This window comes from Kogia breviceps, chromosome 18 (genome assembly GCF_026419965.1).
Source record: "Kogia breviceps isolate mKogBre1 chromosome 18, mKogBre1 haplotype 1, whole genome shotgun sequence".
NCBI classification, from domain to species: Eukaryota; Metazoa; Chordata; class Mammalia; order Artiodactyla; family Physeteridae; genus Kogia; species Kogia breviceps.
The window spans coordinates 57918170-57940079 of record NC_081327.1 but is presented as its reverse complement, the minus strand read 5'-3'; the positions used below and the strand labels follow the sequence as shown (position 1 = coordinate 57940079).

General features: G+C 57.4%; 1 protein-coding gene across 3 annotated transcripts in view; it reads right to left on the bottom strand.

Moving 5' to 3' along the window:
* Positions 1–374: 374 nt before the first annotated feature.
* ACSF3 (acyl-CoA synthetase family member 3) overlaps positions 375–21910 on the bottom strand; it is a 59692-nt gene continuing 38156 nt past the window's right edge. Inside the window, exons 7-11 of one of the 3 annotated variants that reach the window (XM_067019516.1) lie at positions 15482–15608; positions 7769–7903; positions 7245–7356; positions 4780–4837; positions 3516–3839 (exon numbers count right to left, since the gene is read on the bottom strand). In XM_067019516.1, the coding sequence (XP_066875617.1) occupies positions 3531–3839; positions 4780–4837; positions 7245–7356; positions 7769–7903; positions 15482–15608 (741 nt within the window). In that variant the 3' untranslated portion in view covers positions 3516–3530. Of the gene's footprint in view, positions 1338–3515; positions 3840–4779; positions 4838–7244; positions 7357–7768; positions 7904–15481; positions 15609–21910 lie in introns of those variants that run through there. The other 2 variants (XM_067019517.1, XM_059045918.2) reach the window with 2 other exon arrangements.

Below are 21910 nucleotides of genomic sequence, written 5' to 3'. Positions count from 1 at the left end.
GATGAAAAGAAGTAGTTAAAGAACGACCAGCTCTCTACCCCAGCAGCCCCCTTAGCAATCCTGCAAGAGACCACACGGACAAGAGAACATGCGAAGCGTCAGCCAGCCTGCTCGCAATGGAGAAGGCAGAGCCAACCTCCTGTCACCCCCGTCACTCCGACTCCACCCCCGTTACCGAAGGCCAGTCCATGTGCCTGATGCACAGTGACAATACCAAACCGTCAGGGCTGGCGGGTGGCTCGCGCCCTAAAAGGCCTCCAACTCCTGGAAAGCTTTCAGCAAAGCCCTTTTATGGGAAAGGTGAGAGAGGGGGTGGGTAGTTGTTGCAGACTTCTAGGTGTCAGATCCTTTGTTCTTTGTTTGTTTTTTTTTTTAACATCTTTATTAGAGTATAATTGCTTTACAATGGTGTGTTAGTTTCTGCTCTACAACCAAGTGAATCAGCTATACATATACATATGTTCCCATATCCCCTCCCTCTTGCTTCTCCCTCCCTCCCACTGTCCTATCCCACCCCTCTAGGTGGTCACAAAGCACCGAGCTGATCTCCCTGTGCTAGGCGGCTGCTTCCCACTAGCTAGCTATTTTACGGTTGGTAGTGTATATATGTCCATGCCACTCTCTCACTTCGTCACAGCTTACCCTTCCCCCTCTCCGTATCCTCAAGTCCATGCTCTAGTAGGTCTGTGTCTTTATTCCCGTCTTACCCCTAGGTTCTTCATGACTTTTTTTTTCTCTTAGATTCCATATATATGTGTTAGCATATGGTATTTGTTTTTCTCTTTCTGACTTACTTCACTCTGTATGACAGACTCTAGGTCCATCCACCTCACTACAAATAAATCAATTTCGTTTCTTTTTATGGCTGAGTAATATTCCATTGTATATATGTGCCACATCTTCTTTATCCATTCTTCTGTCGATGGACACTTAGGTTGCTTCCATTATCTGGCTCTTGTAAACAGTGCTGCAATGAACATTGTGGTGAATGTGTCTTTTTGATTTATGGTTTTCTCTGGGTATATGCCCAGTAGTGGGATTGCTGGGTCATATGGTAGTTCTATTTGTAGCTTTTTAAGGAACCTCTATACTGTTCTCTATAGTGGCTGTATCGGTTTACATTCCCACCAACAGTGCAAGAGGGTTCCCTTTTCTCCACACCCTCTCCAGCATTTATTGTTTCTAGATTTTTTGATGGCCATTCTGACCGGTGTGAGATGATATCTCATTGTAGTTTTGATTTGCAGATCCTTTGTTCTTGAGGTTAGGTCACAGTCAGGCCAAGTCAGGTCAGGATAATCCTGTAAATCTCCACCAAACAAATGGTACTCCCTGTTCTGGCAAGAAAAAGGAAAGGTCCCAAGGCTCAACTTTCACCCTCCGAGGTGCAGGTCCGGGCTAAGAGAAGGGGGTCCCTGCGGGGGGTGGTTACCCTGCCCAGAGCGTCCGTCAGCAGCCAGCCTGGGTCCTCCCGCCAGTGCCCAGGCTGAAGAGGCAGATCTCAGCTGGCGGCACCCTCGGGGCCGGGTCCCCAGACCCCGCCCTGCCGTCATCACTGAGGGAGCCAGGCGCCCAGGACCCAGCCGGCTCTCAGGCTCCTCAGGCCGCCCAAACGGGGTTGGCAGGGGGGGCGGGTGCCAGGTCCAACGGGCTGAGACCCAGGCAGACTGCCGCTGCCTTTAGGTCGCAGAGGCGGGGATGGCGGAGAGGTTCACGGGCGCCTCAAGATCTCCGCCCCGCCAGTGGGCGGCCTTGGCGAGGGCTGTGGAGCCCTGCAGGGCATACCCCCAGCCTGTTCCCAGGCCCGCAGCTCACCTGCCAGCCGCCAGCCCGAGGCCGGAGGGCCTGGGGAGCCCCGGAGAGAAGGCCGCCATCCGCCTCTTACTTCGCTCTCCACTGGAGGACCACCGCCCAGCCGACCGCCGGCCTAGCGGGACCTCTAACCGCCGCTCTAAACAGCCCGCGTTAGTGGTCTCGCGATAACCGTTGCCTAGTAACTAGGGGTGCGCGGTAAAGGTGCGCAGCAATGGCCGCGTGCTAAGAGTTGCGCATAATTGCACTCCTGCCCCTCTCCACTGGGGTGACACTGGGCCTGCGTGGGGGGCCAGGACGTGGACAACTCTGGGGGCCTCACGGGTGGTCCCAGCATCCGAGGGGGTCTGGGGGGCCTCAGGCACTGGCAGAGGCAGGCCCGGCTGCCTCGGGACCTTCAGCCATGCTGACTTAGCAAGTGGGGCTCTGCCTGTGTCCAGGGCCAGACCAGGGCCCCCGCCAGGCTGGGTTGGACTGACCGTGAGAAGCGGCGGAGGATGAACCTGGCCTGAGAGCGCCGAGGGGTGGGGCGGGCAGGGGCCAGGCTACGTTCTGCGTCCTGAAGGACATGGTCTAAGAGCCTGTCAGCGTCCCAGCCTGGTCTTGTTCTTGGTCAGAGATGACCATTATTTTTCGGAAAGTACTTTGTACAGACGATAGCAGAAAGCAGATGATGACGTGAACGCTTTCAGGAATCAAATTTTCAGTATAAAGACAGACACAGAGTCAAACCAGTGGGATGAAGAAAAGCTCTGGGGACGTGGGAGCTCATTCCTCCCAGGAGCTCGTGGTCCCCAGGTCCCAGGACACGAGGACAGCAGGAGCCGAGCGTCCAGTGCTGCTCTGACAGTACTGGGGTGGCGGGCCAGCACCGAGCCCGGAAGGCTGGCCTGCTGCACAGGCGGGTGACCAGTGCGTGTCCAGGGCTCGGGCAGGAGGGCGCTGGCCTGGGCGTTCCTCCGAGCAAACGCCGTGCCCGGGGCCGGCCTCGCGGAGTCACGGGCCACGTGCACAGGGTGGGAGAGCAGCCCTGGCCCCCACGTGCTGCCCACCAGGTCCCCGGCTCTGTCCGGGCTCCTGCCCACCCTCCCCATGACACCTGGGCCTCCAAGGGCACCTGTGCCCTTGGCTGGGGAGGTCAGGGAACCTGGGGGCTGGGCAGCAGGGCCAGTTGGGGGGGGTTTCTGGGAAGGAGAGGGAGACATGCAAAGACCAAAGGGGGCAGGGGGTGTCATGGAGGGAGCAGCACAGGGGAGGGAAGGGGGGGGTCAAGGAGAGCAGCTGCGGGGCCATTCGTGGTTGGCCTCTGGCTGCTGACCACTTTGGACTCTGTATGAGGTCCGTGGGACCCGGGCTGCGGCCTCGACACGGAACACTGGCCCCAGAGCCCAATACTGGCCCCCTGGCCCGTCCCAGAGTGTGCCGACCCCTGGTCCGGCAGGTGAGTCCCCTCTGGTCACAGGAGCTGCGTCCCTGGCCCTGAAGGCCGAGAGAGCCTCTGCCAGGGCCAGGGGTGCCGGACACCCCAGCAAGGCGCTCGTGTGGTAGGAAACGCCCTCCCCTGGACGCCCAGGACCATCGTCTGAGTCCACCAGAGAGACCCCCGCCCTGCGCACCACGCACACGTGTGCAGACCGGGCCCTCCCTGTGCCGTGGGCGGGGACCACGCAGGCCCTGGGAAGGAGTGCAGGATAGGCCTCTGCTTCTCTGTGCAGCCTTTATTGAGTTTCCAGGGAGACCTGCTTCCCCCGTGACACCTCCAGACCCACAGGAACCTGGGGGGTGGGGACTGCAGAGCACACGGAGCTGTGCGGTGTGCCGTGGCCACGAGGCCGAGGCCGATTCCTTCCGGTCAGGTGTGGCCAGGCGGGTAGCCGGCTCACTGGCGCCCGGTCTCGGGGGCACCCCAGTCGCGCGGGTAGAGCTGCCTGAGAAGGTCTTGCTTGTTGACCTTCCCCATCTGGTTCCGCGGGATCTCCTCCACCAACAGGAGCTCCGAGGGCACCGCGTACGGGGCCAGGACACCTCTGCAGAGACAGGCCAGGCCTGAGTGCAGGAGCCGCGGGCGCGGGTGGCACCTCCGCAGCAGGTCGGGGCCTGGTACTGGGCATGGAGCTGCCCCTCTGCCCGCTGGGGGAGAGGGCGAGCCTCACCCAGGGCCAGGCCTCCCGAGACCCCGCCCCGGAGCCTCTGAGCGGGAAAGAACTGGTCCTACCTTGCAGTCCATTCACTGCAGCCCTGGCCGGATGGCCGGGGGGAGTGGGTGGGCACCTCACAGACCCCTGGTTGCCATGACCACACAGGCCGACTGGAGCCACCCCTCCCAGCCCAGAGCCTGGTGCCCAAGCAGTGGGAGTGGCTGTCTGGGTCCAGCAGCTGGCCTGCAGCCCGCACCCCCAAGAGGAGCGCCGTTAGACAGTGCTCCCTCCTGCGAACGGCCACGTGGTGGGCCCAGCCCCATGCCGCTCTGCACACCACGCCTAGGCTTCTCCTGAGCAGAGCTGCCTGCTCCTCGTTCAAGGGCCGCACACAGGGCCCTTCAATAAGGAACCAGCAGGTGCACAGGATGCTGCCTGGGGCGGTGGGGAGAGGGGCCACCCACCGTGGCCTCCTGGCCCACAAAGGCTCCACGCTCTGTGGCTGCTGCCAGTGACGCAGACAGCGGGGCATCGGGCAGTGGGGCTCCAGACGGCGGCACCGTGAAGTGTGCTCGGGGCCCGCAGGAGTAGGGACAGCCTTGGCCGCTCAGGACGTGTGCAGCCAGGGGCCAGCAAGGGCGGGCAGAGAAACCCCACCCCTTGGCCTCAGGAGCTGGTGCCTCCGTCCATCTGCCCACAGATGGCGAGAAACGCTGGTACCTCAGGGCAGCTCTGGCGCAAATCGCCCGCTCCGGGCCAAAGGTCACAGAGGCTCCACCGGGGACACCCGCCCCCCGCTGCACAGCACCACCTCCCAGGCGGCACCCACCTTCTCTCCGCCCACCAGTGTGGAGCGGGTCAAGGGGCAGCCGCAAGGATGCAGGGCCCTGCGTGAAGAGTAGACGAGGCGGGAGTGGAGCCTGAAGGAAAAGGAAACCCCGTCTGTCTAGAATCCCAAACCCGGAGAAGGTCTCTTTCAAGGATGAAGATGAAATTAAAGGCTTCAGACACAGGAGCTTGGGGTCCCCAGCAGCTGACCCGCTCCCCACACTTGAGGGTCTGTTGTGGGAGGGGCCGCCACGGGAGGGGGGGAGAGTGCGAGACACAGGATGCGTGTCATCTTCCTTATTAGTGAATCCTCCTTAAGAGATAACCGTTTGAACAAAAAGTGTTCAAGAACGTAGCGTGGGGCTTGTAACGACATAAAAGTAAAAGGTAGGACGACAGCACCCCGGCGGGGCGGAGTCACAGCAAAGGCAGGACGCGCAGCCGGAAGTCTACCTCGCGGCCACCACGAAGAAGCAGAAGCTGCAGACGTGGAGGGACGTACTCTAAAGCCTGGAGACCCGCGGGTTCCAAGAACAAACACTGTTTTCCTACGAGGGGCGTCAGCTTAGCAACTGGTCCCGTAGGCAACTGTCAGAGCAGCTCCCAGGCAAACGGAGGCCCTGGGCAGGAACACAGCAGGGCTGAGTGGTTTGTTACAAAGCCAGCTTCCCTGTGGGAAAAGCCCCGTGGACAGCGGTGACCTCAGCCCCACTGCCCAGCCCCGTGGGGAAGAGAGGCGGCCCGGGGGCCCAGTCGCGTCTCCCCTCCGCGGTCTGATCGGATGGCAGCGCCTGCTCCATCTGGACACCGGATTTCTGAATTATCCCCGGGGTGTAAGCCCCACGTGGGCCACTGAAACTGGACAGTTCGGTGGGCGGACCACGTCCCAGACCGGGAACGTGGTGCTGCCACAGAGCCCAGAGGCCACGCCGGCCCCTCCAAGCGTCGCGGTGCCTGAGCTGGGGCGGGGCTGCCAGCCTCCCCCAACTCCGCTAGGAGCACAGCGCAGGGTCTGCGGGAGGATGTAGCACACACTTTGGCTTGGGGGTCCTGTAAGGTTCAAGAATCTTCAGAAATGAAAAATATGGCAGTGAAAGGGAAGACATTATTTTTTTTAAAAAATTAAAAAAAAAAAACCTTTAAAAAGACCCCTAAATGGCACCGAACAGGACACAGAAAGAAAGAGCAGCTTCACTGAGGCAACGTCTGGAAAGCTCGGAGTGAGGCCCCTCCCCCACTCCCCCACAGGCGGGGGCGGAGCTGGCCCTGCGCTCTGAAAGGAGGGTCCCTGCCTTCTCTCCAGGGCATGGGCAGCCGCGGGGTCACTGTCCAGTGACCGCCCCATGGGAGGACACAAAGCCCAGGGAACCGGCGGCGTGGAGACTGCAGGCTGATCACCCGCCCCAGGCCCGCCCTGCTGGGAGCATCTCCCCAGGGACCCAAAGCCTCAGCACACAGCACAGCGCCACCCAGGCCGGGGTCTCAGGCCCACAGCACGGGCCCCTGCGGTGAGGGCGCAACGGGAGCCCCGCGCGGGGCGTGAAGGAGCAGGTTTGAGGGCTGAGAGACCTGCTCTCAGCACAGGATGGCAGGTTCTTTCTTTTAACAAAGCAACTGTTTAACCAAAGCGGCAAAGCCGACTAGAATCTTCTTCGTGCCTTTGTGAAACTGCAGAGTTCCAACTGTGATTCTGCAAATCCAGGGGAATCTAATCGCCCAGCTGTGCTGCCCTGATAAACAAGGATTCCTCCTGTCTGTGAAATCACGTTGGATGAGCCACAAATGTCTTCAGCGCGGAGGAGGAGGTGGAGGAGGAGGTGGAGGAGGTGGAGGAGGTGGAGGAGGAGGTGGAGGAGGTGGAGGAGGAGATGGAGGAGGTGGAGGAGGTGGAGGAGGAGGAGGAGGAGGAGGCGGCGGCAAGTGGCGCGGGGTGTGGGGAGATGGGGGCAGAAGGAGGGGCCTCTTGGATCTAAAATAAAGGCCTTGGGGATGTGACTGAAGCTCCCTTCTGAGTTCTGGCCTGCGGCCAGCAGCGAGCAGCTGGGGGCCCGTGTGACCCCTGCACTCAGCATGTGCTTCGGGCCCAGCAGTGCCCCGAGCCTGCTCTGCCCGCGCCCCGGGGGCCAGTCGGGGTGGCTCTGAGCTCAGCTCCTGGGAACGGACTTTCCTTGACAAGATTCCTCCTACACCCAGGAGGGGACGCACTCGCTCACCATGGGACCCCATCCACCCCTGACCCGGCCTCCTCGGAAGCTTACACCTGAGTCAGGGGTCAGGGTCCTACATCTGCTGCCATTGTCACGACACAGCTTCCCTGGGGCCCTTTGCGCGCGCGTATATATGCGTGTGTGTGTGTGTCTGTGTGTGTGTGTATGTGTGTGGTGCGGGGGGCGCAGCTCCTACAGGACCACGTCACCTGGCCCTCAGCCCACAGCCCGAGACCCCGCCCACCCGCCCGGCCCTCACCTGGCCCACTCTTTGAGCTCCCTGTGGGACAGCGAGTGTCCCTCTTGAAGGGTCACCACTGCGGTGACCCGCTGGCCCCACGTCACGTCTGGAACTCCGATCACAGCCACGTCTGTGGAGAAAGGAGAGGGTGGGGGACCTTAGAAACACAGGAGGATGCGCACCGCAGGCTGCGGGGCAGCGGGCACGTGCGGGAAACACCTGGGACCCGCCGCCCCAGAGAAGCCCGCCTAGTGGCCAGAGGCAGGGTACGGAGTCTCTGAGGGGCCAGGACGGCCCGGGACACCACCACTCCTGAGCACGGGGTCGCGGCCTGCGGCTGGCCAGCCTGGACCCACGCGGGGGCGGGGAGCAGGCCGACTGCGGGGAGGGCACGCCTGACGCCGCACCGCCCGCTGGGGACTTGGTCCCCGTTTTGTCAACACGCACACAGGAAGACACATCTGGACCGGTCCCGAGACGGCCCAGGCGGCGAGCGCAGCTGTGTCAGCCAAAGGTCAGGGTCCAGGCACCTGGCCGCTCACCCGTGATGCTGGGGTGGCCCAGCAGGAGCCGCTCCACCTCCAGGGCGCTGACCTTGTAGCCGCCGCTCTTGATGATGTCCACGGACGTGCGGCCGCGGATCCAGTAGCTGCCGTCCTTGAACACGGCCGTGTCACCTGCGGAGGGGCTCGGGTCAGTGGGAGGCACCGGGCTCGGCCACAGTCAGCGCTGCACCCGCATGTGAGTGCCGCCCTCCCCGGCACGTGTGGGCCCCGTGTCTGGGAGCGTCAACACCTCTCGGGGACAAGGCAGCAAGCACCAGGCGGACGGCTGGGACCCCGCGTGATGCCGACGCCAGATGCCTCGGTGGCCCTGCCCCTAGGCGGGTGGCGGCGTCCCACAGGAACGGGCAGGACCCCCGTTTAACAGCCCAGGGCCACGGAGGCAGGAAACAAGAGCATCAGGGCCTCCCTGGCGTCCTGGCCACAGCAGGGCCACAGCAGGCCCTTTCCCAGCGGGGCTCCGGGCCGTACACAGTGTCACATGGGGGTCTGACAGGAGGGAGGGACCCCACCCTCCCCCCCTTTGTGCTCAGCGCCGGGTCTTCCCCACCCACGTCTCCGGCACGTGGTCCTGGCGGGAGCCCTGCCCAGCTAAGGACCCACACGGCCCCACCTCAGGAGGCGCTAGAGACCTGCGGGCGAGGGACGAGATCAGAGGGGGCTGGGGCCGCACGCCAGACGGGGCGTTGGGGTCGGGGGGCGGGGCTGAGTGTGAGCGTACACACACACGTGTGCACGGACATGTGAGCCTGTGCCCGTGGGGACGCCCAGCGCGCACCCTGAGAGCTGCGCTGCTGTTTCACCGTCTGCTCTCGCACCCCCCGCGCCGCACACGGGCTGGAAGAGATCAGCAGCACCTCGCGATGCGTCACGCCGTCCCACGCACGAGGAGCACCCGTCAGCGCGCACTCCTGGCGACCTGCCGCGCGCAGCGCCCCAGCCTACTAAACGAGACGGATGGCCCTGCCCGCTGGCCGCGGTGGGCTGTGGCGCAGCAGGAGCGGGGCTCCGGCACGTGTGGGGCCTCCCGCCTCACGGGAGGCAGAAGGGAGGTGAGGCGCTGTGGCCCCCGGACAGAGTGACGGGGCAGGTGGCCGGCCGGCGGGAAAGCGTGCGGGCGTGGAGTACAAGGCGGGCCGCAGGGACAGGCGCAGTCCGCCCCCATCCCATGAGGCCCGCCGGGGCCCCTCTCCCGTTCCTGCTGTGCAGCCCTGGCTCCGGCCACGTCCCCCCCACACTGGACAGCCACTGGGTCTCCCGACGGCCTCCCAACCACCGGACACCGGCCCCTTAGATGCACCCAGTGGCCCAGCCAGGAGACCCAGCGGTGTTGGGGGTGGGGGTCGCTGCCCTGCCCTGGTTCTGCCAGGGACGCCCCCATTGCCCATACCAAGGCCGACATGGCTTCGGGGCCTCTGGCTGTGTCGCCTGCACCCTCTTTGCTCTGTGTGACACCAACTGAAGTCAGGGTGAAGCTCCCCACGGCTGCACCCACACGCCCTACGCCAGGCCGCCCAGCCGCGGCCCTCACCCCAGGGGTGCTCACACCTGTTACCCCATCTGCGGCAGCTGGTTCTCCATCTGCCAGACCCCCTTCGCTGCCCCTCTGCTCAGGCATCACTTCTGTGGCATCTCCAGGGGGGCCCCCTCCCCGCGCACCAGCTCACGGTTACAGCAGCTTCCTTGCACTGCCCTGTCACCAGCTCTTGTGCTGACCCTCATCCAGCCGGATGAAGCGCAGTGAGAATTAGGATCTTCTCTGGGAAAAGCCGGGCCCTGCGGTGGGAGGGAAGGTGCGGAGGACACACGGACATCGTCCCCGGGGGTGGTCGGGGGGTCTGTGTGCCGAGCGGGGAAAAGCCCCGCGGAGAGCCCGGCTGCTTCCCGGGACCACCACCAGGCAGGGCGTGCCCACAGATATCAACCCCACCCTGGGCTACCCAGGGGCCTCAGCGTGATCCCACACGTCCCCGTAAGACACGCGAGACACAGAGGAGCCAGGAGACGCCCCATGAAGACGGAGGGAGGAGGGCCCAGCGGGTCTGTGCCCCTCACACATGGCTGTGCGGAGGGCCAAGGAAGACACCAGAAGGAAAACTAAGACACGACCACTTCCCAGAGCGGAAGCCTCGCCTGAGCACACAGCTTGGTTCTCTCCCCCTCGAAATAAAATCAACAGCAACTGTTACAGTTTTCAAGGCACAAAGCAGTGCACACGGAGACAGGAGAGGGCATGATGGTGAGAAAACTGGCATCTGGATAGCAAGCGGACAGACCCCGCGGGCTGGAGGGAGGCTGTGTGAGGCGGGTCACGGCCAGGGTGGCAGGCGCCCTGCGGGAGGCGGCGAGCATGGGCCCAGCGAGGAGCACGGCCGCCGGCCCTTCTCTGGGGACGGAGGAGGGTGGACGGCGACTCGGGAGCCCACGGGCCCTGAGCAGCGGTGGCTGGGCCTCCCCACCCCCTCTTCCTGCTCTCAGCCCCTGGACCCCTGCTGGGCATCACAGGGGAGAAAATCAGCCGTCAACCCCCGGAATTACAAGACGCGGTCTCCAGAGCCCCCAGGGTACGTGGCCTGTCGATTTCAGGGCTCCCAGGGCAAAGGGAAGATTCTCTAGGAGCTCAAGAGGGGAAAGGTCACGACGCGCCAGGAATAACGCAGCTGCAGCCGGCAGCACGTGTGGAAGCTCGTCACCAGTAAAGACAATTTCTAGCCCAGACTCCTGTACCCGGCCCAGCCAGGATGAAGACACTGGCAGACACGCTGCTCTCCAGAGCTCACCTCCCCCCCGCCCAGCCTCCGGAGGCTCCCGGGGAATGTGGCCGACAAGGAGGAAGGAGGTCGGTGGGCGCTGTGCGCTGGCGTGGGCGGCAAGCACAGGACGGGGGGGTGTCTCCCAGGAGGCCTGGAGGCCAGAACAGATGAGCCCTCCCGCCTCGGGAAACACTGCGGCTCCCACGTGGCTCAACCCCCAACGGAGTGTCCACAGGCATCTGGCAGCCTCCAGGTGGCCAGGATGGGCACGGCCGGGGCACGAGGGCCACGCACCCTTCTTCCCAAACCGGACAGACCGCTGGAGTCTTCCAGCTGCGCATGCGGGACCTTGATAAAAACAAAGACCTTCTGCCCAGAGGTCTGAGGCCGACCAGGGCAGACTCAGCGGCCAAAAGGCAGTGCAGGGACTTCGCTGGCAGTCCGGTAGTTACGACTCTGTGCTCCCAATGCAGGGGGCCCAGGTTCGATCTCTGGTTGGGGAACCAGATCCCACATGCCACAACTAAAGATCCTGCACGCCACAACTAAGACCTGCTGCAGCCAAAAAAAAAAAAAAAAAAAAAAAAAACCCCAGAAAAACAAGTAACAACAACAACAAAAAACAAAGGGCAGCGCAGAGGCCCAGCAGGAGCGCGTAGGACGGGGACACGCCGTCCGCAAAGAAGCCGCTCCAGGTGGCTCGGAGACTGAACTCCAACAAAGCCGGGCATTTCAGAAGAACATGGAGGAACAGCTCGTGACGACCGCTGGGGAACAAAGGGTAAAACACACACAAAGGGACAACCGCCAGACAGGACCGCGACACAGCCCCAGCCTCCAGCTCACAAGGCGCCTCCACAGACAGCCCAAGCCCCGCAGGGCGGCGGGGGCCTGTGGACTCGGCAGCCTGACCACACCACACGTCCTGGGGGGCCTGGGGGGCCCTGCCCGGGGCTCTGGTCGCACGTGGTCAGCAGACGTGAAGGGGTCGACCGCCTCCAGCTACACGTGCTGTCACACCCCTAACACGAAGCACCCGGCCCCCTCTTTTCAACACGCGGCCTGATTCCTAACCATTGTTGGTCAAAATAAAAGCACTGCTTTCCGGAGAACCACGTCAGAACGCAGCGTGGCCCCGAGAGAGCGGCTGGGCAAGAGGACGGAGCTCACGCCTGCGTCCACCCTGGGGCCTTCATCACACGAGAACTGGAAAGGTTTTATACTTCTCCTCTGTGTTTGCAAGGGAACGAAGCTTACTGAGGAAGCGCCGGCAGAGAGAAAACAAAGGAACAGACGACAATCACACGGAGGCAGCGGCTAGCGTCTGTGCTTGGCAGTGCAGCCCCGCAGGACGGCCGCACAGAGACACACACACAGACACACAGACACACACACACAGACACAGAGACACACACACACACGCGCGCGCACACACACAGACACAGAGACACACACAGAGACACACACACACACAGAGAGACACACACAGAGAGAGACACACACGTGCACACACACACACGCGCACACACAGACACACACGCGTGCGCACACACAGAGACACACACACACACAGAGACACACACACACAGAGACACACACACACGTGGTGCACGCCAGCAGGGGCTCCCTTAGGCCAGGATCACTCGAGTCGTGGTTGCAAAAGGCTCACGATCCTCTGTGCTCTGGATGCACCACGAGGCACCCACAAGCCCAGCGCAGAACAACAGACTCCAATTTCCCACTTTATAAACATCGCACGCGTCCCCCCACACCCCGCTTCCTTTGAACGGATTCCCAGGAGTCCTCCTGACACACAACCCGCCCGCGAGTGCCAAGCACCCGCCTCACAGCGCCAAGTGTCAACTCTGGAAGAATCTCTGCCAATTTGGTGAAAGGAGACCGTCTCCATATTTGCTCTTTCACCACCAGGAAGTAAAACGTCTTCCCTATCTTTATGGCCAATTGCACTTCCTCTCGATCTGCCCGTGGCCGTGGCTCGTTTTTCCTCCTGGGGCTACTGGGCTCAGGGACCCGCTCCCTCGGCCCCCGTCGGCCCTTCATGTCATGCGCTCACCAACTTCGCAGTGGACTCCACGCTCCACCGCGGCTGCAGACCTCGGCCACGTGTGCACCGGCCACAGCAAGGCTCTCTTGTTTCCTGCTAGTGAGTCTTTTTTTCTTAGGTAAATAGCTTTTTATGTTTTCCCCTGATAACATCATGTGCTCCTTAGAGAAGAAAAAAAAGGGAGTAAACTCAGCACCAAGATACCCCCGTTAATGTTCTGGTGGATCTTCTTACAGACCTTTTCCCCAGTTACCTAAATTTCTTCTACAAATATGTTGATTTGTCATTAGGTGTGTGCAGTGTACTACGTCACTTTTTAACAGTAAACGGTGTAAGGAGATCTTCTTTAGAATAAGGCAGAGATACCGCTTCTGTTTCCTCGAGTTCAGTTACGGTCTCTCTACCACGTCCAGAGGGCAGGAGGAGCTGTAGCGCAGCTCAGCTCAGTCCCTGCATCCCTGTGTCCTCAGCTCCGTCCGCAGGGTCGAGGCAAAGCCGCCCTGAGCAGAGGGGCGTCCTGGCACTGCCATCTCCCTGCCCGGCCGGCACTGGGCCCATGTGCGCGTGGAAGAGTCTCCCAGCCCGGCGCGCTCGCCATTGGAGGCGCTTCTTGATAGAGAGCTTTGGTCTCCTGCCTGAGCTGCGGCCAGGGCCCCTGGGGCTGGCAAGGAGCGCCCTGGTGGTGGAAAGCAGGCTTCAGGCAGGGCAGGGAGGGCGGCCTCTCCTCTCCTCCAGACACGGATGAGGCCTCTGAGGAGAAGCCGGCTGGGTGCGGCCCCTCTCCAGCCCAGGCCGGAATCTGTGTGGCGGGAAGGGCTGGCCAGGGAAAGGGTTAAGTTTAATTCATCCTGATTTCTATTTAATATCACGCTCTCCCCGCAGGAGCGGCAGCTGTGAGCTGATTGCTGCTCTCATTATGCAGCCTGTATCGCTAATGGCCTGTGACAAAGGCACGCGGCTTCCAGGCCTCACCCCCCGAGAGCCAATTAAACACACAGACTCCCTTCCTGTTTGCTGCGCATTACAATGAAATTAAACTGAATTTCAAAATCGTTTTCTCCTGAAGACATCTCTTTACGATAATTAATGCATGCTATTCCTTTCAACTGAAATCTTCATCGCGACCAGGGACCAAAATGTTTCACCGCTGTCGGCCCTGCACTTCGCAGTGCTGCCCGCCCAGCGTTCAGCGGGCCCTGCTACCTGTAAAATCCACAGGGCTTTGGTTCCTGTGCTTGAAAAAAAAAAGTTGCAGCTCTTTAGCTGAATTTAAAAATGAAAGAGGACGGCCACAAAGGAGTCAGATTTCCAAGTCAGGACACTCGGAGGGCTACAGGAGGGACCCACAAAAAAGCACTATTAGCTCAAAAGTAGTATTTCTTAAATACTGCGTTCGAAGGACAATAACAGTGGTTGGCTGCCACCAGGCTGGCCCGTATGAACACGAAGTTTACAAAGGGAAGCCGGGGCGCCTGTGAATACGCCACGCGGACAGGTGGCCCGGGCTCCTGGGCCCCAGCCACAGAGCGTCTGCTGGCGCCGGCCAGGGCTCCCGGCACAGCCTCTGCTCTGGGCGGGCCCAAAACGGAGCCCCGAGGTCCCCCAGGAGAACCCCTCACGTGCCCCTTCCCACTCAAGGCCCAGCCAGCGGAGCCCCAGCACCCCGAGACTGCTGGGGGGTCTGCACGTGGCCGCCGGCTCTGTCACCTGGTGACCTCAGGCCCACGACGGAGACAGACTGGAGGTGATTTCTGCCCTTACTAACCCGCGCTGCCTGAGCCCGTGGGGAAGACACGCGTGTGGTATTGGCCGAGAGCAGTTCCCCAAGGGGTCACCAGGCCAAGGACACACCCACCGCGCACCTCCTTTCCCACTCCCAGGTGCGCCTGGCACCCCGTCACGGCCCCCCCGCCGCCGCTGCCTTTCTCTTCAGCTCCGTGGTCCACAGAAGACCTGCCAAGAGGTGCGCTCCTAATTATGAGGCCAGCACACGACGACAGGGGAACAGGCCTTCCTTTTCGGAAAACACTGCTTTAAGATTATTGTGAAATACTGCATTTTCAGTACGAAAGTTTTAGAAATACAGACAGGCAATAAGAAAAAGAGAAACCCCAGAACCCCACCTTCTGGCCGTTACGAGCTGCTGTTCCGGCGTGTCCTGTGTGAACACAAGCCAGTGAATCAATGCAGCTGCGACCGTGAACACGCCCAGTACCTGCCGAATCGTCCACATCGGCGACCGCTGGGACCGAGGAGGAGGGGGGCGGGGGGGACAGAAGGGGTGGGGCTCCGCAGAGCGGGCGCCGGGTGCGCGTCCGGTGAGGGGGCTCCGAGGCTTGGGGGGTGGGCGCCCGCCGCCCACGCACAGATGCCGGGCTCGGCTCCACGCGCTGCTCTAGCAGGCGACAGCGTGCAGACTGCAGGCCAGGGAGTAACGTCGTAAGGAGGGGCCCAAACCAACCTCCTTCTATGAAAACGGAGGCGGGGTTACAAAGCAGGGGGCGGCGGCGGCGGCGGCGGCGAGGGCGGGGCGCCGAGGAGGGTCTCAGAGGCGGAGTGCAGTGGTCACGCGGGAAGGGGCGCCCTGACCCACGAGGGGCAGAGAGAGCACCTCGTGCAGGGCTGCTGGGCCAAGGGACAGGGTGGGGGCCTGGCCACAGGGCCGGGGGCTGCCAGTCCCCGAGGGTCATGGCCGCAGGACCTGCCTTCTAGAGGCCTCAGCGGGGCTGGGGTGCAGTGCGGGAGGTGCAGCCTGTAAGACTGGAGCACAAAGCGTACCCCGCCCCATCTCTGCCCGCCAGGGAGGACTCCGGGACGTCCCGGTGCGGTGGTACCCGGGTGACCCTCCTGTCCCCTCTGGACCCTCCCTCCTACCTGTTTTGAACCAGCCGTCCGAGGTGAAGGCGGATTTTGTTTCCTCTGGCCTGTCCCAGTACTCCCGGAACACAGAGGGTCCCCTGACCAGGAGCTCCCCCTCCTTCTCCTCAAACCCTGGGGTCACCTGCAATGAGAGAGAAAGGTGGGCGTCAGAGCTCGCCCCTCCAGGGCACGTCTCCACCTGCCCCTGCCCCTCCCGAGGCCCACGCGCTCTTCTGAAATGAGACACTTGGGCGGGAAAGACGGCAAACGCAGCTTTCCGCGCCCACCTCGGTCACGCCGGCCGCCACCTCCGTGCCTGCGCCGCCCGGCGGGCCGTGCACCTCCCTCCCCAGAGCTCGCTGCGGGGCCCCGTTTGCCCGCCCGTCCACCTCTAACGGCCACGCTCCCGCGAAACTCTGTCTTCAGGGTGTTTCTCGGACCGACCACAGGCACGGGGGGAGAGGGCAGCCGCCCACACCTGCCGTGGCTGCTGCAGCAGCTCAGGGCCGGCAGCTTCAGGGTAGGAAGGGAGCGCACGGGGCAGCCCGTTAAGGAGGGAGAGCCGGGCACCGAGGAGAGCGAGGTGGTCCGGGAGCAGGGGTCTCAGTGCTTCGCCTGCTGGGAGCACAGCATAGACCCCCGAAGGGGGCTGCGTGTTAGAGGACAGAGTCGATGTCTGTGACGCCAGGAAAGGGTGCAGCGAGGCGGCGCCACTCGCCGCGGGGCCCAGCGAGCCCCTCGGGCGCCCCTCGCCGGCCCCGCGCTCACAGGGTCGGCTGACGGCGACCGTGACCGTGACCCACGAGCCCCTCGGGCGCCCCTCGCCGGCCCCGCGCTCACAGGGTTGGCTGACGGCGACCGTGACCGTGACCCGCGAGCCCCTCGGGTGCCCCTCGCCGGCCCCGCGCTCACAGGGTCGGCTGACGGCGACCGTGACCGTGACCCACGAGATCAAGTGCCGAAGGAGCCTGTTCAGCTCATCAACTCCCACCTGGGGCGAACTTCTCTGGGGAAAGACTATCCCCCTCTTTAAAAAAAAAAATCAGGGCCCCTTCAAAATGTGCTGTGAAATCATCTGAGTTGTTTTGTCTGAGGCCTGGAAGGCAAGCTGAACGCCCCCGGGGCCAACACTGCAGGCAGACGGTGAGGAGAGCCTGCCCCACAGCAGCTCTGTTCCCAAGCCTTGCTGTCGACTCATCACCCTGGTTCTCACACAGGAGTGATGTCACCTGAGGGGACCGGGCTGCATGTTCTGGACCCAGCCGAGGTCCTGCCACCAGCCTGCTCAGAGGAGGTATTTGTTTTTTCAGCTAAACTGCAGGCTTTATTTGTATTTCACCATTTTTTCCACTGCCAACCTTTATCTCTTCCACTGCCAAGGTCAGCCTGGCCGTGGGGTGGCACACCTGCAGGGCAGGTATACACGGCAAGGCAAAGGCTGTGAAAATAATCTGACATGGAAACCAACCCCAGAGATGGCAGGTTGGAACTTGCAGACTTAAGTCAACTAGATAATAGTAAAACAAAAATACCAACATCCTCCACTGGACGTGAACAAGATCCAGAGTCTCATAACACAATATTCAAAATGTCTAGGACACAATACGAAATTGCTCAGCACATGAAAAGCCAAGAAAGTGTCAACTCTTATGGAAAAAGGCCATCAGTGCAGGACAACACCAGATGGCACAGATGCTGGGAGTGCCTAAGAAAGATGTTAAAGCACATATTATCAACGTGCTCCAACAAGGAAGGGCAAAAACACGGCGAACAAGTGGGAATATAAAGTCTCAGGAGAGAAATAAAAGATGTAGAGAAGAACCAAATGGAAACTGTAGAACTGAAAAACAGAACAGAAATAAGAAAAATTTGCTGGATGGGCTCAATAGCAAAATGGAGATTACAAAGGAAAGAACCTGAGAATTTGAAGACAGAACAATAGAAATTATTCGATCTGAACAACAGAGAAAAAACTATTGGAAAAAATAAACAGAGTCTCAGAAGCCTACACCAATACCACAAGGGCTAACAGTCATGCTATTGGATTCCCAGAAGAGAAGCTAGGGGCAGAAAGATATTTGATAAAATTTGGCTTAAAACTCTTCAAGTTTGGTGAAATACATTAATATACAGATTCAAGAAGCTCCATCAACCCCAAACAGGACAAGCCCAAAGAAATACAAGCCCAGACACATCATAATCCAATCACTGAAAACTAAAAAGAAAGACAAAAATCTTGACAGCAGAGCATAACTTAGAGGCATTCAAACGACTACTGACTTCTCAGCAGAAACAATGGAGGCCAGAAAAAAGTGGAAGAACATTTCTTTAAAGTGTTGAGATAACTGTCAACCCAGAATTCCAAATCCAGTGAAAATAACCTTCAGGAATGAAGATAATGTAAGGACATTCTTAGATGTAGAAAGAAGAGAATTTGTCGTCAGCAGATCTGACCTAAGAATGTTCAGTCAAAACAGAAATGACACCAGAATGAAACTGGAAGATCAGAAGTAAAGGAAAAGCAACGGAACTGGTAAATATATGGTTGAGTAAAACTGACTATTCTTTTCCTCATGAGTACTTTAAAAATATTTTTGACCACTGAAAGCAAAAATTATAACATTGTTTAATGGAGCTTACCGTATAAGTAGACATTACCTTTGACAACCACATCCTTAAAAGGGAGAGGGATCCATAGAGTCCTTTGCTCCACCCACCTGTAGTGAGGCTCCTGAACCTCCTCTAGGCCCATCTGTGCACTTACTATAAAATCCAGTTTTAGGGGGCTTCCCTGGTGGCGCAGTGGTTGAGAATCCACCTGCCAATGCAGGGGACACGGGTTCGATCCCCGGTCCGGGAAGATCCCACATGCCGTGGAGCGGCTGGGCCCGTGCGCCGCAACTACTGAGCCTGTGCTCTTGGCCCGCGAGCCACAACTACTGAGCCCACGTGCCACAACTACTGAAGCCCGCACACCTAGAGCCCGTGCTCTGCAACAAGAGAAGACACAGCAATGAGAAGCCCATGCACCACAACGAAGAGCAGCCCCCACTAGTGGCAACTAGAAGAAAGCCTGTGCACAGCAACACAGCCAAAAATAAATAAATAAAACATTAAAAAAAAAACTAACCTCATTTCCATAAAGACAAGCAAAAAAAAAAAAAACCTTTAAAAAATCCAGTTTTAGCAAGAACTCGGTTAAGTCAGTGTAGTGAGAGGCCCCCTCTGCCCTCATATCTGCTCACCCTCATATCTGACCAGGTTCTTCATCCCCCACCATCTCGCAGTTGATGTCTGACCACTGGGCTTTCAAAGATCCTGTTAGGTCAGTTTAGCCAGAATCCACGACCCTGATGTTTCCTCTTAGCAAATTTCCATCCAATGACTCCACCTGCTCCTTGGCTGTGAACCCACACTTGCCGACACTGTATCTGAAGTTGAGCTCAATCTCTCGCCCCTCCTGCAAATCCCACTGCAGTGGCTCCTACACCCATCATGGCAGTCCTGAGTCGGCCTCATCGTCTTTAACATGAATGATGATTAATTTTTCTTTGACAGTACATGTAGTAGGAGTTCTGTGTTCTTCTGGAAGTGTCAAAATGTTGAGTCTAAGTAGATTTCAAAAGTGAAGTATGTATTTTGTAGTCCCTAGAACAACTACTAAAAAACTAGAAGACATGTGTTCAAAAACTCAACAGATAAATTAAAATGGAACACTAAAAAACTGACCCCAAAGAGGGCACTTAGAGGGAAGCCAAGCAATGAGAAACCAAGGGACAGAACAGTAAGCAAATAACAAATGAGAGGCTTAAGTTCAAACATATCAATAGTCACATTAAATGCACATGGTCTAAACTTGCCAATTAGAAGACAAACTTCAGATTAGATTAAAAAACATACATGATCCAACTATGTGCTGTCTATAAGAAACTCATTTCAAATACAGTTACATGGTAGGTTAGAAGCAAAGAGATGGAACAATATATACCATACAAACATCAATTGAAAGAAATGGAAGTGGCTATATTAATACCAAACTAAATAAACTTAACAGAAGAATGTTAGCAGCAGCATTACATGATGATAAAAGTCAAGTCACCAAGAAGGCATAGTAATTATAAGTGTGTGTTCACCAAGCAACAGATTTTCAAAATTCATGAAACACAAAACTGATAGGAGGGGGCCTTCCTGGTGGCGCAGTGGTTAAGAATCCACCTGCCAATGCAGGGGACACGGGTTCGAGCCCTGGTCCAGGAAGATCCCACATGCCGCAGATGGAGCAACTAAGCCCGTGCGCCACAACTACTGAGCCCACGTGCCACAACTACTGAAGCCCGCACGCCTAAAGCCCGTGCTCCACAAAAAGAGAAGCCACTGCAATGAGAAGCCTGTGCACTGCAACAAAGAGTAGCCCCCGCTCGCCACAACTAGAGAAAGCCCACACAGCAACGAAGACCCAACGCAGCCAAAAATAAAATATAAATAAATATATATATTTTAAAAACCTCAGCATATCAAAAATAGAATGGAATCTACAAAAAGCCTATAGCTACTGTCATGCTTAATAGTGAAAGACCAAATACTTTCCCCATAAATTGGAAATAGGACAAGGACATCCACTCTCACTATTCCTATTTGGAATCATACTGGAAATCCTAGTCAGGACAATTAGGCAAGAAAAAGAAATAAAAGGTATACAGATTGGAAAAGAATAAATAAATCTGTTCTATTTGCAGAAAAAAAAAATGTGTATGTAGAAAATCTCAAGTAATTAAAAAAAAATCCTCCTAAAACTGAAAAACAAATTTACCAGGATTACTACAGGATACAAAGTCAATAAACTAGAATCAACTGTATTCCTATACACTAGTGATAAACAATTAGAAACAAAAAACCAAAAAATTCTATATTTACAATCGTTGAAAAAAAAGAGGATGAGGAGGAGAAAGAGATAGAGACAAGAAGAAATACTTAGGTATAAACCTAGCAGAACATGTTCAGCATCAGCATGCTGAAAATCTCTCACATACACTCCACCACACACCCCCCCCAAAGCAGACCTAAGTAAATGAAGAGGGGCACCATGTTCATGGATTGAAAGAGTCATCAAGGTAAAGATGTTAATTCTTCCCAAATTGATCTATAGGTTTTTTGTTATTTGGTTTTTGTTTTAAAGAAGATGTTGGGGGTAGGAGTTTATTAATTAATTTATTTTTGCTGTGTTGCGTCTTCATTTCTCTAGTTGTGGCAAGAGGGGGCCGCTCTTCATCGTGGTGCACAGGCCTCTCACTATCACGGCCTCTCTTGCTGTGGAGCACAGGCTCCAGACGCGCAGGCTCAGTAGTTGTGGCTCACGGGCCTAGTTGCTCCGTGGCATGTGGGATCCTCCCAGACCAGGGCTTGAACCCGTGTCCCCTGCATTAGCAGGCAGATTCTCAACCACTGCACCACCAGGGAAGAACTGATCTATAGGTTTAATGCAACTTTGACCAAGATCCCAAAAGGATTTTTTGTAGATACAGACAAGCTATTTCTACAATTGGTATGAGCAAGCAAAAGAACTAGAATAACCAAAAAAAACCAAAAAACAAAAAAACTGAACAAGAATAAAATTGGTAGAATAAACACTACAATTCTGAGGCTTACTATAAAGCCACAGTAGTCAAGACTGTGGTATTGCAAAGGAACAGACACACATATCAGTGGAAGAGAATATATAATCTATATATGAACCTGCTGAAATACGTAAAATTGATGTTTGACAAAACTGCAAGGAAGAAAGGGTAGTCTTTTCAGCAAACAGTATTTGAACAACTGGATACAGAAAAAAATAAGCTCCAACTAAATTTCATATATAATGCAAAAATTCACCAAAATGCACAATAGATATAAACGTAAACTGTAAAACTATAAAACTTTCAGGAGAAAACCTTTGAAACCTGGAGTTAGAGATAACACCAAAAACATGATCCATAAAAGTAAGAGAAAGAGAAATTAGACCTCATGAAAATGAAAATCTTCTGCTTTATGAAATACAAGACAATGTAAAGACAAGCCACAAACCGGGAGGAAATATTGGCAAATCACATATCCGACAAAGAACTCTTGAAACCCAACAGTAAGAAAGTAACTGGAGGGGAAGTGGACGGTGCAAGAAACACCAAGAATCCAGCTCCCACCTGGACAGCAACTGCACCGGCAGGATCTGTCTGATGTAACTATTTTTGAAACCTGGAGTCTGTTGAAGGCTTGCAACTTCCAGGGGAAGGCTTGGAGGGTAAACTGTGGTTAATTTTGGTCATTTTCAGCTCTTAGCACTGTAGCAGCTACCACTCCCCGCCCCCCCACCCCCACCCCACAGGCAGCTGTGCATGTATTCCTAGAGCAGCTTGCACACAGACTGTGGAAGCCATGGTGAGCAAAACGGACGCAGATCTTCAGTAA